At 39.8% G+C, this 18,212-nt stretch overlaps 1 protein-coding gene across 1 annotated transcript; it reads left to right on the forward strand.

Annotated features, from left to right (window-relative positions):
• The first annotated feature begins 941 nt into the window (after positions 1 to 941).
• On the forward strand, positions 942 to 15,605 carry LOC120547720 (prolylcarboxypeptidase (angiotensinase C)). Its single transcript, XM_039783339.1, has 9 exons — positions 942 to 1,563; positions 7,035 to 7,175; positions 7,259 to 7,360; positions 8,282 to 8,463; positions 8,816 to 8,973; positions 10,123 to 10,295; positions 12,207 to 12,374; positions 12,625 to 12,812; positions 14,872 to 15,605. Exons 1-9 carry the CDS (start codon positions 1,378 to 1,380, stop codon positions 15,092 to 15,094), a joined length of 1,521 nt encoding a protein of 506 aa, XP_039639273.1. The 5' UTR covers positions 942 to 1,377; the 3' UTR covers positions 15,095 to 15,605.
• Positions 15,606 to 18,212: the final 2,607 nt, after the last annotated feature.

An 18,212-nucleotide genomic window follows, 5' to 3' on the forward strand; every position in this document is an offset into this window, starting at 1 on the left:
TCTGTCCCCTGAACACACTGTAAAAAACATCTCCTCACTATCTGCTAGCTGCCTGTCCCCTGAACACACTGTAAAAAACATCTCCTCACTATCTGCTAGCTGCCTGTCCCCTGAACACACTGTAAAAAACATCTCCTCACTATCTAATAGCTGCCTGTCCCCTGAACACACGGTCTCTGTAGACAGCCCAGGCTCCACAAACGGCGCAGTTTGTTTTTGTTGCCGTTAGTAGAGCCTGGGCTGTCTACAGAGACCGCGTTTTTTACAGTGTGTTCAGGGGACAGGCAGCTAGCGATAGTGAGGAGAGTTTGCTGTATGTGACGAAAAATGTTGTAGCCTAAAAAAAAGCGTATAACCATAATCATAATAATGTTTTTATTTATTTATTTAGAATTCAATTTACAAATATTCCGTCATCACAGTCCGTAAACATAAATAAGTGCAAATAATATAATATGAAAGTAAGTATGACAGTAATAATTTAAACATAAACAAAAAAAGATACATAAGTAAAGAAGTGACAGACTTGCAAACTTCATTAATGATATTGACAGCAGGAGTTCTTAATTAAATCATTTTGTGTAGATATCAGTTATTAATTAAAATACCTTTCTTATTTGAGACTCAATTTCAATTTGGAATAGTTTAAAACATGGTGTTGATTTGGAACATTTGCTTTGTGAATATGGAACTATACCTAATAAAATAAAGAGATTAACATACATTTCTATCTTTACATTCAAAATAGGTAATAATATGTTTCCCTTCAAGTGTGATTGTATGTGCTTAATCATAATAATGATCAATATCTCTTTAGCACTTGATTTTACATGTCCGCTACAGACCTTCAAAATAAAAGCCCCCATATTAGGATACATTTAGATACACAGTGGCCTCACAAGAAGAGATTTTACTCTCGAAGCAAATCTAACGAGGCCTCGTTAGCGACGGGTGCATGATTATGCCACGTTAAAGCGAGGTATTGAGCGTAACAACCTTTTATATATGTCAATGGTAACAACGTGCACACAACTCAGACTCCCATCAACCCTTGCGAGCGTATTTACGGTACAGTATAGGAACCATGCTTTCGGCTGAATGCTAGCCCGGGCTAACGTTACAGTGAGTTGTTCCAAAAGTTGGAAAAGACGCTGACCCCTGATGCTTCCTGCTCTGCTGCTAAATAGCTAAATGTAGGTCACCCGCTGTCTGACAACACCTCTCTGGATTTGCTGACAAGCGAGTATCACTTCCTTTCTATTAGGGGACAGGTCGGTACTTCCCAGTGCAAGCAGCGAGTATGATATGATGCGACCTCATTGTATCACGTGCTGAAGATCGGTCTGTTGTGAGCTGTGTCTGACAGTTAGAGCAGCGATGAAGGCCGGAGAGAGGACGCAGGTTTCGGACAGAGCTGCTGCAGCTACCTGCCTCCTAACGCTGTGCCTCGGCTGTTTACAGTACGCAGTCGCCCTCAAACCACAACTTCTCAGCAGGCTCGGTGGCTCATCTTACTCCGCCGAGACCACCATCAGCTATGAAACATTTTATTTTGACCAGAAGGTGAGTTTAAAATGTGTCTATTACATTTTTTTGTTGTTGTTGTTTTTCTTTTTGTCCGTGAAAAACTGTATTTTACAGATGTGTTTCACACTTGGGTTCATCCTCTTTTACTTCTTTCTGTTTCACTTCACTTTTAAATGTTTGGTTTGGAACCACAGGAGCTGTTTTCAGTGGTGTAAAAAGTAATAATTCAAATGAATAGCCTTAATAAAAATGATGCCCATATTTGGCTAGAAACAATACAATAATCCAGTAAGTATGTGCCATGTAAAAACAATAAGCAGCATGTTTTCTGAAAAATACAATTGATTGTATTATTTGATTTCTGGCTAGAGCTGGGCAATATATCGATATTACATCGATATCGTGATATGAAACTAGATATCGTCTTAGATTTTGGATATCATAATTTGTAATATGACATAAGTGTTGTCTTTTCCTGGTTTTAAAGGCTGCATTACAGTAAAGTGATGTACTTTTCTGAACTTACCAGACTGTTGTAACTGTTCTATTATTTGCCTTTACCCACTTAGTCATTATATCCACATTATTGATGATTACTTATCAAAAATCTCATTGTGTTTAATATTTTGTGAAAAGCACCAATAGTCAACACTACAATATCGTTGCGGTATCGATATCACGGTATTTGGTTAAAAATATCGTGATATTTGATTTTCTCCGTATTGCCCAGCCCTAATTCTGGCTCAAGTTTGCTCACCTTTTTTTCATTTATCACTACTGTACATACTTGGGCTCACTAATATCTGCAACACTTGCTCTTTTTTTAACATGGTAATGTACTTGATTCTGTAGGAGTTGTTGATGTTGTGTCTGCAGACAATAGGTGTTTCCCTCTGGCTTCCTGTAGTGAAGGGAAAACCATCACAATTGGCTGTGTTCCTGCCAGCAGATCTGTAACTATCCCTCCTGGCTCCGTGCCTAAAAAGGTCTCCGGGGCCCTGTGAATGTGAAACACTTTTATCTCGGGGGGGCTTGAAAGATCTCCACTCAGCCTTTACGTTTTCCATTTACTGTTACTTCATGGAGAATCCAATTGCATGCTGAGTGCATGCGTCACGTTTTAGTGACTTGCGAACCTGACTCATACAATCCCTAGATTGTGCTCGTGTGTAAATGACTCTCCTTATTCCTATAATCAGGGATGCTGTGAAAGGTAAACTCAACCAGGCTACCCACGTTTAGAGACTGGACATGTTTAGTCGCGCAGTCCTAGTATCTGTCTGTAGTCTGGCTATCACCAGACCAAGCTCAATCTTTTGATTTTGAAAAAAGTGATGGTTCGGAGTAATTTCACCCTAGGGTCCTTTGCACCATGACCTCGAGCCAAGCACCCCCCCAGAAGCTTTTTTCACCTGGGTCGAACATTGGACCAGTTAGCGTTATCAGCTGAATAGCTTAGCGCAGGGGCTAATGGATCCAAGAGTGTCTCTTGTACATTACCCCACTAATAATGCCCGAGATGATACCAAACTTCTACACTAGTATATATAGGTTATGCACTCATAAAACGATGGATTGGAAAGTTTGTAAGTACACCAGAAGTTTATTTAAATAACACTTGCCTGCTGGCTTCTGCTCTCTGCTGCTACCGGCACTAAGACGAGTGCTTAGGGCCGTCTACAAATTACAACACCGAAAAGAGATACAACAAAAATATTTACAAATTTAATGATTAAATAAGGTAGTGTCTCCAAACTTACCTCAATTATAACTTGTCTCCTGTTAGTTGTACTACAGCACTTTTGAAAAATAAGCTAAATTAATAATATATTCTACATTAAAGTAGACAAAATATCTTTGTGTTTTGGACTATTGTTCGGGTAAAACGAGACATTTGTTGACACATTTTCTGATATTTTTTGATATATTAATCAACAAATCAAGAAAATAATGAATTGAAATGGAAATAACTAGGCCTATGTATAAACTGTCGATTATGTGTATGCACAAAACCGTATTGGTATTGGGGGGGGGTGGGGGCAATGCTCCACACCTGGTCCAGCCCACGCCATCCTGCCTAATCAGCCACACTGACCAGAAGATAAACACCATTTCCTCCCTTCTCACGCCCTTTGTCTTGTCTGAAGGGCTTTCTTTGGCCAATCAGCCAGAAATTGTTTGCTTCTTCTCGACAAGAACAACAAATAAATAAAATCCCTGTAATCCACTTTTCAGCACCAGCAGCAAGTCTGCTACTGTTTTTTTTTTTTATTTTATTTATTTTTTTACAAAAGTAATCATCAATCATGCAGCCTTTTTTCTCTACGCTCTCTGCGGGGCAAGCTGCTGCGAGCAGAGCACCAAGTGATCTAGAAGAGGAAATCCTCTTGACTGCATTTTGCCTCCAAACAATGAATGGAAGTGTCCCTTTAGCATCCTCCAAATGAACTGTCATAGTTTACTGGAGCTTGGGTTTGAGTTGTTTCCCTCATGTCTTCATTTGCGAGCCTGTAACGCAACAGTCTCTTGTCATGTTCGAGTAGTGACAGTTCTGGTCCAGTAGACGTGCACTGTGTGAACTGAATTTGAATTGGAACCAAGCGCTCAAGTGCTCAGCCTGCAGTGACCACATGGTGGCACTACTCATCAGGGTGTGGAGTTGTTATGAAAGCGATGCCATCAGGTTTTGTGGTGTGCATACTGAGTGGGTGCGAGTGATGCAGTACTCACCAGGGCTCCTTTTGGTGAAGCGCTTTTAGTGGTGTATTCAGATCCTGAAAGTAAAAGCACTAATACCATGCTGTAAAAATACTCTGATACAAGTAAAAGTCCTGCATTAAAAATGTTACTTAAGTAAAAGTATGTAAGTATCTTTAGGGAAATGTAGTTGAAGTATCAAAAGCGAAAGTACTCGATGCAGTAAAGTCCTCCCATTTTAAAACTGGAAAGGATCCAAACAGTTGTGTGTTTTAATGGTCTAATCATTTCAGCTGGACTTGTAGGCCGTTAGATTGTTGGGTAGTTTAGTTTATAATAAAACGTATTTTATAAACTACATGCGTTTTGTGTGCAAAAATCTTATTGTGTAAAGTAAGTAGTAACTAAAGCTGTAACAGATGAATGTAGTGGAGTAACTAAAGTAACTAGTAACTAAAGCTGTAACAGATGAATGTAGTGGAGTAAAAAGTACAATATTTCTCTGAAATGTAGCGGAGTAGAAGTAGAAAGTGGCATGAAAAGAAAAGACTCAAGTAAAGTACATGTACCTCAACATTTGTACTTAAGTACAGTACTTGAGTAAATGTACTTAGTTACAGTCCACCACTGAGCACTTTATATATTCAACCACTTTAGTTTGGCATTAGGATCATAGTTTATAGGACATTCTCTGTTTTGACTTTGGCTTTCATTACGAAAATCAGACATCTACCATTTAAACCATTTATTAATTTAGAAATGTACATAGTGTAATTACACCTATACATAGCCATATTCTACTGCTCTTCATACTATTCATCCTGCAAATACACTTTTTCTTACTACTCTTATAATGTTACCACTCTGCATATAGCTGTACATACTGTACATATCTGTCTATATGGATCATACAGAATATCCGTTTTTCTTATTATATATTCTGCTAATACACTGCATATATCTATATTATTCTTACTACTACTATAATCACTGCTACTACATTGCACATATCTGTACATGTTGTTCATACATTGTTCATATTGCATAGCCATATATATTCTGCTCTTATAACACTGCAATATATTTCTTGTCCTGCCTATGCACCAGTTGTCTATATTTTGTATATCACATTGCACTTTTTTGCTTTTTTTGCACTTCTGGTTGGACGCAAACTGCATTTCGTTGTCTTTGTTGACTTGTACTCTGCACAATGACAATAAAGTTGAATCTAATCTAAAACCCTGGTATGAATAACAAAAAGAAGAAGTGATAACCCAAACTCAAAACATTATTTTTCGTCTTTTTAAAAGACATCCAGCAACCTAAATGCTTTGCTCACAAAATTCTAACCGTATACTTTGGATGACCAATAGCACTGAAACCGATTTTGCTGCCAAACTGCCTAACTTTCCATGGTCCCCTCACATTTAAAAGCATTGCCAAGCGCTAAGGAGTCGAGGCTTGAATGAACACATTGAGGCCCCCGGAATCTTTTTGGTGTCACTGGCTCATAAAATCGCTGCCTCCTTTGTGTCCACTGAGGAGGGAAGTGAGCGAGGAGGGAGGGGGTGCGGGGGGGGGAAACAAAACAAAAACATTTTGTATTAGGCGTTGGTGCTGTTTCAAGGGTTGGACAGCTCAGCAGCCTCACGGGGCCGTCTTCTCTGTGAAGTTGTTGGTTTCTTTCTGCTTTTGTTTAATAAAGAATACAGGAAATCTAGTTGAAAGGGAAAGATACCCCCAAAAAAATCCCCAGAGGTTGGATGAAAGGATATCTCAGAGCTCATCTAAAGCGGAACTAATGTGGCATCCCTTAAACTGGCTCCAACATATTTTAATACAAATTGGGGCTAATTACCCTCGAATCCCACCTCGGGAATGTCATTTCACAACGCCGTGGTTGGCACAGGGCCAGCTATCCGCTGATCACATCCAGCTCCGAGCAGTCGATGTGCAACTGGACTGGATCCTCTGAAATGCTAATTGTAGATTTTAACATCAGTAAAGTATTGCCACGTTGGGTTTTCTGTCAACAAGTGAGAGCGATGCACAAGAGACGTTTACATTTGATGTTGCACCTTTTAAGCAAGCAAGTAGCACAGTTCAGCTACACTGAGAGCGATTATGATGTTGGCGATCAGTTTGCTGAGCTGTGTTGTCTTTGGGTCAAATTTGACCTGCTTTTTTAAAATTTCTACATCAGAAATATGGGTTTCTTTTTAACTACCTAATTTATTATTATTTTCTTTTTTAAAGATTATTTTTTTGGGGTCTTTTCGCTCTTACTGGGTGAGCTAGAGGCCACCCCTTAACTACCTAATTTTAATTACCCAAAAATGACATGGATGATTCCATACATCGCGCTTCGCAAGTACAACAGAAGATAGGATCTCTATTTTCATTGAATTTTGGGTGTTTTACAAAAAACTAAATTTGCATTTGGAATTGGAATTTTTTTTTTTAAACCAGACTGAACGTTGACATATACCCTTCTGTAATTATCCTTCCTTTAATTTGAATCTAAATAATTCATAATTTCGGTATTAGGTGTAATTTCCTATAAATAAGGTTTATTGACCATGAATTCCAAAAATGAGTGTAACCCTGGTAATAAGTTGGTGTTAGTGGTGCTTGTACATAGTAGTGAAAAGAAGCGTTAAACGTAAAAAAACAAAGAGCCAAAAACATTGAAAAAAGAGACCAACATGTCAGAAGAAATGTAGATTTTTCAGGAGTACAGTGGTCGAAAGGAAGACAACCCAAAGGTTAAGATTATACACTAATTCTGTGTGTTTTACTGTTCGTTACAGATCGATCATTTTGGTTTCCTAGAGGATGGCACCTTCAAACAGAGATACCTTGTGGCTGACAAACACTGGCAGCAGCCTGGAGGACCCATTTTGTTCTACACTGGCAACGAAGGCGACATCACCTGGTTCTGCAACAACACTGTGCGCCACCCATCTGTTCCCCTGTATTCAGACTGCACGCGATGCTCAGTCCGATTCAACATGTGTCACTGTTTTCTCCGTAGGGCTTCATGTGGGATATTGCGGCGGAGTTGGGCGCCATGCTGGTTTTTGCAGAACATCGTTACTATGGAGAGTCGCTGCCATTTGGACAAGACTCTTACAGTGTAAGTGAAGATGCAGTGTTAACACTACATCTAAGTCTGATTAAATATGCTCGATTACATGTTTTTCTCCTTTTTTGTGGTCCCCTGCTAGAACAAAATTCACAGTATTTATTTTTATTTATTTAATTACATTTATATAGCGCTTTATCATAGACACTCAAAGCGCTTTTGGGGGGAGGGGACTGCTCTCTAACACCACTAATGTGTAGCACCCAGATGGGTGATGCACGGCAGCCATACAACGCCTTACGATGCCAGAACGCTCACCACACATCAGCTAGTTAGGTAGGGGGGAACATATTTTTAGTGGTGGGGGAAACCGGAGAACCCGCAGAAAACCCACGCAGACACGGGGAGAACATGCAAACTCCACACAGAAAGGCCTGGATTCGAACCCAGAACCTTCTTGCTGTGAGGCCACAGCACTAACCACTGGGCTTGTACTGTATTTGCAGCTAAAGGTGTTACATTTCATTGTCCAGTGCCAGTAAATGATTTTAGAGCTTAAAGATTAATATTAAAGATTAGTTGATTAATCGATTAGTTTTAAACTATTAAATAATTCTGCAACTATTTTGATAATTGATGAATCGCTTTGAGTCATGTTTTATGAAAAAAAAGTAAAACATTCTCTGATTCCACCTTGTTAAATGTGAATATGTTCTAGTTTCTTCTCTGTGACAGTAAAGTGAATATCTTTGAGTTGTGGACATAAAAAGACATTTGAGGACGTCATCTTGGGCTTTGGGAAACCCTGGTCCACATTTTGTCCCCATTTTCCGACATTTCATAGACCAAACAACTAATTCCATTTATCCAGAAAACAATCAACAGATTAATCAACAGTGAAAATAATGTAATAATGGTATGTGTGTTAATTTCCCTCTAACATTTCCAGTAATACTTGCCCTGTGCTTGCAGGACAGCAAACACCTGAACTACCTGAGCTCAGAGCAGGCCCTGGCAGATTTTGCAGTGCTGATTCAGAACCTGAAGAGTTCTTCACCTGGAGCTCGCCAGAGTCCTGTCATCGCTGTCGGAGGTTCCTATGGAGGGATGCTCGCCGCCTGGTTCAGGATGAAATACCCCAATATAGTTGTTGGGTAAGACATTAGTGCAGGTCGGGTGGGGGGGGCCTTCAGGTTGGATTTCCCCAAAGACGTAGCAAGCAACTGTGCTTGTTTACAGCTCCAAACATTAGCAAAGGGTAAAGGAAAAGTTAGATCAAATCAAACCACAAGGCCTGCTGTGCAATGGGACCGTTGCTCAGAGGCACGACGGAAGTATGAGACATTAGGTACCAGAGTTTAAATCAGCGATCCGTTGACTTCTGCAACGCCTCTGTAATCACTATGCTGCCCCAGCAAACATGCTACACAAATGATATAAAGATTACCCAGGATAATGTGCAGCTTGTGTAATTTTGAAATGGTTTTGCTTCTTATTGTATTTCAGAGCTCTGGCAGCCTCCGCACCAATATGGCAGTTCCCTGGTATGGTGCCATGTGGAGACTTCTACAAAATAGTCACACAGGACTTTGCCAAGAGTGGCATTAACTGTGATGCAAACATCAGAAAGTCGTGGAAGGCTATTAACAATGTCTCTTCCACTGGTAAGTCATACTGCAACGGTGGGTTGATTTATCTTACCTTATACTGTGGGAAATATGACTCCAGTGTTTCCTCTATGTTGATTTTGTAGTGGTGGCCCACCATGGCAAAATTTCTGCCACCACGGTATCAGACATAGGGCTGTACAAAAAATGTAGTCGCGGTTGCCTTTTTAAATGATCCTGCCGCTCACATTGCAATTTAACAACAAGTAGAACTATTCAGAGGTTACTGGGCCCGTCCAGTTTAACTCCACATACTGTTGTTGGTTTATTGTCAAAACGCTTTCTTCTGAGTCGACTTTTAAACGAACAGCTCCACTAAAAACGGGGGAGGGTTGGGGTTGTTGTTCGGACAGACCTACCCCCACTGCTAAAAAAAATCCTAAAGGAAAACACTGGACTCGTTTTGAATTTTATTCAGAATAATAAATAAACCATGTTTAATCTTATATATGAGGAAGGCTCCTGAAGTTTAAGAATTTCTGCACGTTTGTCTAAATCGCCTACATTTGTGAATCCAATTAACTGTCTACTAGAGCCTGAAACCGGACAGCTGTTACTAAAACTTGTTGCACCAATGGGTATAAAGTCTGGAGCCTCTCCACAGAGGACAGATTGTAATGTGTGGATCCATAAAATGTACAACCTGCGAAGCTCAGACTACCTCAGTTCTTTAACATCTGGCTCAGATGTGAAGAAGGAAGTGTGCCCACAGGAAAACTGCCTAATCTGGCACAATAAGCTTCATTGAATTTAGTGATACTTTTTATTCCTATCACACCACTAGTGGTGAGAGTACACCAATACCACGTGTGTGTATTTCAGGCCTGTGTGTAGTGTGTTCTAACAACAGCGTGTAAAAAAAAATAGTAATTTCCCCTATGGGGATCAATAAAAAGTATAAATTATTAGAAAGAATATGGTTATTTCATTAGCATTTAGTAGCTAAACCTCTCATGAGGTTTTGATATCATACCTGTGAAGACCCATGGGAGCTGTAGTCGTTAAACGCTAGCAAAATAACATTTGTTTTTATCTTGGTTAAAACGACAGTGTCAATTTTTTTGTATCCAGCAGTAGACATAAATTCAGTTCCATTGAAAAAGGGATTCACTGACATTGGATCATTTCTCGCTCTCTTTTGACAAGCGTCTGGTCTTCAGTGGCTGTCAGAAGAATTCAGTTTATGCGCTCCTCTTAAAAGCAGCGTGGAAGCTGTCGGCTTCAAGAGCTGGCTTCAGGAGACCTGGGTGAACCTGGCCATGGTGGACTACCCCTACCAAGCAAACTTTCTGCAGCCACTTCCTCGCTGGCCGATCCAGGTACAAACATCCACTCGTGAAACACTGTATCTAAGATTCAAAACTGTTTTGGGGGAAAAATCTAGCATGGACCAAAAAATTATATATAATGAAACGCTAATCTCTAGTACTTCAAATTGATTTCGCTGCCAAATGTCTTTTGCTTTTATTGCAACTTTAAATTCTGTTTGTCTTTGGTTAAGCGCCTGATTTGGCCCGACAGCCGGTCCTTAATTGAAGTGAATGTGTGATTCAGCCGATTGTGTCACAAGTGTTTGTTGTGGTCTTCCAAGCTTCTGTTTGCAACAGCTGTCAATTAACTTCATTAATATTCATAAGGGTCTAGCTTCTTTTAGTTTTTTTTTTTTTTAAAAGTATTCTTTAGATGAGCAGCTACAAGTAAGCCACCGTTCTTTTGTTCTGTCGTAGCAAGGGTCCTTTTCATTTGCACACTCCGTCAGATCTCTGAGGTGTTCCTCTGTGGACGCTCACATGGCTCCACAGAAAGAGGGACATTTGCCCAGAGCAGCTCATGAGGCCATTAAAACAAAAGTTTCCCCACTCCCATTTCAATGAGCCTGGAACAAATACTTCACTAGACACTTGATGTGGAAAAAAAAAAAAAAGAATCGCATAACTTGCCAAAAAATTGAACAAAAAACTACCATCATCTAATGTGGCTATTGTTTTAACTTTCAAAATTACAAAGCACATCCTCTGTTTTCGTGGAAAATAGCTTGTGACAGTGTAGCGGCTGTTTGCGGAGGCTGATTGACTTGGTTGCAGTGTATTCTACCAGTCACCTTGGCATGTCACGTGCATAAACCATGCTCTGTTATTGACCCCGACTCTGTTTAGTGCTTCAACACCCCTCCGAGCGCCCCATACAGCACACTCACATGAAGTTTTACCAGCAAAATACTTTTTTTTTTGGTCCACTTTATTTGTTAATCATTCAGCCGCTGATAGATCCTGGAGCACCATGTAAGGTGAAATAAACACTAAATGGTCATTTTTTTTAGTTTTTTGGCTCCTTGCCTTAAATGTATGCGACCCCTATGGGTGGTTTAAGCGGTTTAGGCAGGGGGTGCAAAGAGGAGCTTTTTTAATGACAAAGCTAATGTGATTATCTGAGTGAGTGTGAGAACGGGGTATTGAGGGCTTAGAGGAGGGAAATCTGTTGGCAGAGATGAATGTATAAGCCTAATCCTATCTGAAAAGTAAGGAGAAGATGCTTTGGAGCAATTGCAGTGTTTTTTTTTTTTGTTTTTTTTTCTTCACGGTATAAATCTTTGGTTGGACATGTCTGTGGCCCTCCTCATCCATCGACCACCAACTCCTCCCCAGTCTGCAGACAAAAGCCATAGTAACAGACTCCACACTAGCGCAGCTCCCCTCCAACCTCCAAACAAGAAAGCCCAGTTTCTCCGCCTCACAAAGAGTGCAGAACAACAGCCCCAGCCAACTCTGCTGCGGCTGCAACCATAACAACACGCAGTGAAATTAGACAAAAGCTGAAACTCAAATATTTATCATCCACGCGATTCATTCTGAGAAATCAACCGCGGTCACAGAAAGTGGCAGTGAGGAGAGCAAAACTTAGTAAATTTAAATCACTGGCTTCAAGTAAATGGACGTTTTTAGTTTTTTTCCCTCGAGTGCCAAGATTAGAGCAATAAATTCAAGTTCATTCCAGGGAATTTCATATGCAAATCAGGCGCCACTACTTTTTATGTGGAAAAACACTTTATGGGCCACAAGAAAGCAATCACCAGTCTTAAACTTAAACGTAAACAACTTGGATATAAGGGAATAAGATATTTAGATTTTTCTCTTTAATGCCATTTAAAAAAGTGCATGCAAGGTTTAACAGCTGGTCTAAACTGTAATGTAATCACAAACTTGTGGTTCATTATTTTATATATTTTCAAGGTGGTGTGCAAGTTTCTTTCTTTGGATCCCAGCGTGTCTGACTACCAGCTGCTGCACGGTGTCTCCCAAGCAGCAAAGGTCTACTACAACTACACCGGAAGCACTTCCTGTCTTAACACATCTCAGACAGCGACCGGCAGCCTGGGTTTACTGGGCTGGTTTTACCAGGTGCAGTAACGCAGAGTGCAGGGATCAGCCCTGTCACGCTGAACAAATCGCAGCACACATGTGTCAGTGGGCAGCTTTACCTGTCCCAATGAATATATATATATATATAAATATATAAAATATATATATATATATATATATATATATATATATATATATATATATTATATATATATATATATATATATATGTGTATGTATATATATATATGTGTATGTATATATATGTGTGTTCAATCCCTCATTCCCAGGCCTGCACAGAGATGGTGATGCCCATGTGCACTGACGGCGTCCACGACATGTTTGAACCCGAGGAGTGGAACCTGCAGACCTTTTCTGATGAGTGTAACGCCATGTTTGGTGTCAGGCCACGAGCTGACTGGGCAGCTACAGTCTACGGGGCGAAGGACATCGCCTCTCACAGCAACATCATCTTCAGGTAAACATGGCTTGTCAAATGCCAGAGGTAGGCAGAAGGTTCTCTGTGTTTTCTGTTTGTCTAGTGCAGCGAGAGCCATTAAAATGGCGATTTCTGACTGGCTTTTATTGCAGACAAATAAAGAGTAGATACACCTGGAGAGCCACAGGAGGTAGACAGAAGTATGTACTGTAAACCATAAATGATGTGGCTCAACCACAAACACTAAGCTGGGTTCTATTAGATTGAATAGCAATTAGCATTCTTTGTCAAGCTATAAAAAGGTAGGGCAATCATACATTTAATATGCATGTTTTCAAAAGCAATTTAAATAAAATATCATGCCATATTATGGCAATCATTAAAAACAGCACTGAGAAAAAAGACCAGCAGTTTTAATTTGTAACTAACTGCTCATGTGGGAGGTTGACGGATATGACCTACAACCCAATGCTGCTTTTTCACTACATGGTATGGCTCGAATCTACTCAGCTATACTGGACTCACTCTTTTTTAGTTTCCCATCAGCAGAAGTTGTGGAAAGTACCATCTAGGGTTGCACAATATTGACAAACTGTGATATTTCGATATTGATTATGAATATTGTGAGACCGATATTAATTTTGATATTTTTAAACATACTGTATGTAAAATTGCAAAAGTTACGTGAAAACACATCAAAATAGATTCATAACAAATTAAACAAGTTTTACAAGACAATGTTTATTTCAATACCATGATGTTATTTTGTGGCTCTACATACCTAAATGAACACTCTTAACATGTGGTACACAAGTGTCTAGCGCTGGGTATTGTTCAAATATTTTCGATACCAATCTCAATACTATTACTTCAATACCGGTTCCTAAACAATACTTTATTCCAGGGGTCTTCAATGTTTTTTAGGCCAAGGACGCCTGACCTGAAAGAGAGACGAGCAGGGACCCCTACTACATATATTGTATAAAATGTAGTTGCATAATAAACTGAGCTGACAATAACATGTAGGGTGGCCTAAAGCCTTTACACATTCCTTTTTATGGTGCCCTACAATACTAAGCTACTCTTTACATTTTCATATAGCATCATGTTTTAATGTCAAACATACTTGTGGAAGGCACAGTGAATCCATAAACCTACCTGTATCATACATAAGCGTATCTTTAATGTTATTGAGTTTTTTTTTTTTTTACATATAGGCTTATTTATCTTTGCTAATAGTATGTTGGATTCATGTTTAAATTTTTTGGGGAAAAGTATTAAAACAATAACTTGGTGCCCCCTGTATTAACTCTGAGGATCCCCTAGGGGTCGTGGACCCCCTGTTGAAGATCTCTGCTTTATTCAATACCAATTTTATGAACCAAAAAGAAATTACACATTACGACACAAATGGTTTTCTTTATTTTTCAGCTCCTACTACATGAGCCCTGTCTCTCTGTGTCACGTAGAGTTTTTCCTGCGTGTCTCTATGACGTGTAACATCAGACAGCCAATCACAGACATTATTAGATCTTGGTAGAAGCATGCTGCATGCTGATTGGCTCACTGACTCTGATGAGATTTACTCAGGGATAAGGCTGCACAATATATTGTGTTTTTTATCGTTACCGCGAAAGGCTGCGACACATCGCGATAGACACTCTGAGATTTTTTGTGTTCAGTTGAAAGAAAATTACAGTTTAAAAAGATGATGTCATTCCTTTTCAGTGGTGTCTTTTATATTAAATTCAATGTTAAATTTGTTCAATAAAATAATGTTTGTTTTAAATTCAACAAGCAATTTGTTGTATTTTAGCAGAATACTGAAAGCAGCAGAACTGAGTACACTTTAAAATCTTTTATTTATCACAAGAAATATCATTATCGCGATATTCAACAACCTTATTGCATATTTTCCTCATATCGTGCAGCCCTACTCAGGGATTAAAACTGGGTATTGAATGACGAGGCATTTTTCGATACTCGATACTTTAGAGGCAACTCGTCGGTGCCTAAAAAGTATCAAATTCGGTACCCGGCCCTACAAGTGTCTGATCCTATATTTTCAATGCGCTCCGTCTCTGCTGTTGTATTTCAGTAACGGAGGACTCGACCCGTGGTCGGCTGGCGGAGTGACTCACAACATAACGGATTCTCTGGTTTCCATCCTGATTCCTGACGGAGCCCATCACCTGGACCTCCGCTACAGCAATGACCAGGACCCACCTTCAGTCCGCGCAGCCCGGGCGTTAGAGGTGATGTATTTTCGAGAGTGGATCAGGCAGGCTAAAAAAACACGTCAAACTGCATCAGCCCCTTAGTCCCTAAAAGCAGCACAAGTGTACCTGACCAGGATGTCCAGGATGTCCAGGGTTGCCTAGCTTTAATTTGCCTGACACGGTGTGTCACAGGGTGCTCTCTGCTTCGTAATGCCAAAGTTTATGCCTTTTTTTTAAGTAATGTTGGGGATGATTTTTTTTTATTTTTTATATTGAATAATTACATTTTTATTTAAAAAGTTCAACTCCTCTCTTGATTTTTATTAATAATGTTATTAATCATGTGGGCCATGTTCAGTGCTGGAGTATCAGACTATTTTCTTTGACCACACACATTTCTTTAAGCCAAACTACACATTTCCAAAGGGCTTGTAGAGGTACTGTATTATGAGAGCTGCTTGTGATAACAATGCTGTAGTGTAAATGTCTTTCTTTGTTAAAGCTTTAGTGCATAACTTTTTGATAAGGTGCCGTAGGTAGGATTGTGAAGCTCCTGTACTTAGCCAAAAAATGTGAACATCGACAACTTCTCAGTCGCTCCCCCCTTTCCGCTAAAGCCCAAAACGGTCTCCTAAGCCCCTCCCCCCACAAGGGAGAATGAATGCGTGTGCATGGGCAATGATTGACACGCAGTTAGACACCCCCCCTCTGGCCCTGATTGGTGCATCTGAACAGGGAGCGGCACTACAGGCGGAGGTGGAGCCAGAGGAGCCAGATTTTCTTTTTTTTTTAAATGACCTGCTTCATGTAGTTCTACTGGAACATAGGGTCAGTTTCAGCAAATATGACAGAAAGTTAGTTTTATAAGGCTTACCTACTGCACCTTTTTTAATAAACGTCCTTTTACATTCAAGCCGTTGAGTTTCTACAAAGCTAATTAAGACTCTCAGCTCCACACAACTCTCTCTGGATTTCTCAGTATGACTATGTTCAGAAGATTGTGAAGATAATGACCTCTTCTGAAGAGTCCGTCATGTTTTTTTAATCCCCTGTGTCCTCCTTGGCTACAAGTAAGGGTGGAGGGCGGTGTGCGATCACGGAAGGCTTGTATCATGTGGACGCGCCGACAGTGTTGTTGTCATTACTTAGAATTCCTCATGGGGGCGGCAGAAACTACGCACTATAGCTTTAATGAATGTAATCATGTTATCATAATGAAAAGACTGGATTATCCTCATTTAGTTTTTTGTAAAAACTATATGTATGTAAAGTTTGCCAAAAAAAAAACCATAATGGCCTCTCTGCCTCAGGGATCCATTCAGTTATTCACATGTAATTTCATTTAGTCTTTTGGTTTCCTTAGTACAAATTGACACCCCTAACGTTTTTGTTGATTTTAATTAGCCATTTAGTTTTTGTTGATTAGCCATTGTTGTCACTCAAAGTGTATTTGCTCTTTCAAAATAAATGTATAATGGGATATGCTCAAGAAGTCTTCGGCACCAAATAGTAAGAAAATCAAATTTATTTGTATTAAACTTGATTTGTTATCTTTCACAGAAGAACAGTGTCTTCCTTGCTTTTTTAAAGTTTTCTATTTATATCTTATACTACCTTTATTTAATATACTGTCATTCCCAAAAAAAATGACATCTTCCAGTGAAACTGATCCAAAAGCTACTAGCGATATTGTCATATGATCTTTCTAATTGTCTTTTCGTCATATTTGGATGAACTCTGTCGGGCCGACTCTTTGTCATGTTTTAGGGAGACTGAGGATTTTAAGTGACTTCCACCTAGCAGGAACAATTGCATGTGCCTGAGATTTAATAAAAACCCAATCGGAGGAGGCCAATAAAGTCAGTGGTGGGAGATTATTGCAGCTACGCCTGCTGACCTCACCCCCGTGGACCAACCTGTGGGATTCCCCCTGGCATGCTTTCATTCACTGGCTGCCATTAAAGCTCTAAATTGCGGCACCAAGGCAGCCCATAGACCCTGGTTTGTCCCCCCCCTGCTAGTAATATTATTAATACAACTCCTGGGGTGCCAGAGAGGTTGAGCAGGGTTGATGAAAGGTTAAGAGTTAAGAGTGAGGCGGTGAGGGGATGCAGGAACCGGCAGGGACCAATAAGCCTTTTGTAGTTCACCATGAAGTCACAGTTTTATTTATTTTTTAATTTTTTAAATGTCAAGCTAAAAGACTGAAAATAGTACGACTAAAATACTTTGACTGGCAATGAAAACATGTCTGCTTGCCTTTAAATTTTTTTGCCTTTAAACTATTCTGGCCAATTCTTCTTCTCTCCCCCCCCCTCTCCTTTTTAAAGCAAAAGTTCCTGACATGACATGACTTTGTGAAGCAGATGAGGAACATGTCTTGCACTGGTATGTGGGTTGATTTTCAACCGGGAGACACAAAGCCTGACTTCTCAGCATTTTGTCACAGGCTTGACTGGATTTCAGACACCCCAGTAGAATAAAAAACATAGCTAAACATGGGGGAGGACGGGGTCTCTGCCACTAAACGCTGTCCTGAAACTTTTCTCAGGACTTTGAGAGGTCATTAATTTTGCCAGCCTTTTCTTAGTCTCTGACACTGGCCATCAATCAAAGGTGTTATTAGTATTCTCTCGACCCCAAACTCTGAGTGTGTCCCTGCTCCGACAGGGACCACACACTAGTAGGAAGAGATTAAGCTTGTGTGTGTCACATCACGTTGCTCCCTTGGAGCTGGGTGCTGCTGAATAAGTACATTCTCGGGGACACTGGGCGTTGTGCTAGTGTTTAACAATATCTCAACAATATGGATCTGTGTACTTAACATGTATGGTTTTGGGGGGAAAAGGCACAGCAGATTAGTAATGGCTTTCTCAAAATTAAAATTCCCTAAAGCGCCAAACATGATGAGTTTATGAAAATTCCATCTATAGTTTGAGCTCCGCGCTTAACGCTAGAATAAACGCCGGTCTATTATTAGGAATTTATAACTTAACAATTAACCTCACACTTAATGTCTTAACCCTCCTGATGTCCTCGGGTCAAATTTGACCCATTTTCAACAAGTTTTTTTTTTTTCAACCAAATTGTCAAAAAAATAACGTGGATTGTTCCAAACAACCGTTACTCTTCACAAGTAAAATAAATAATTAGTTCACTACTTTCATTGAATTAAATTGATTCGATTTTATAGCATTTGAAAAAATATTGATAAAAGAAC

Source organism: Perca fluviatilis, chromosome 2 (genome assembly GCF_010015445.1).
Source record: "Perca fluviatilis chromosome 2, GENO_Pfluv_1.0, whole genome shotgun sequence".
Taxonomy (NCBI): Eukaryota; Metazoa; Chordata; class Actinopteri; order Perciformes; family Percidae; genus Perca; species Perca fluviatilis.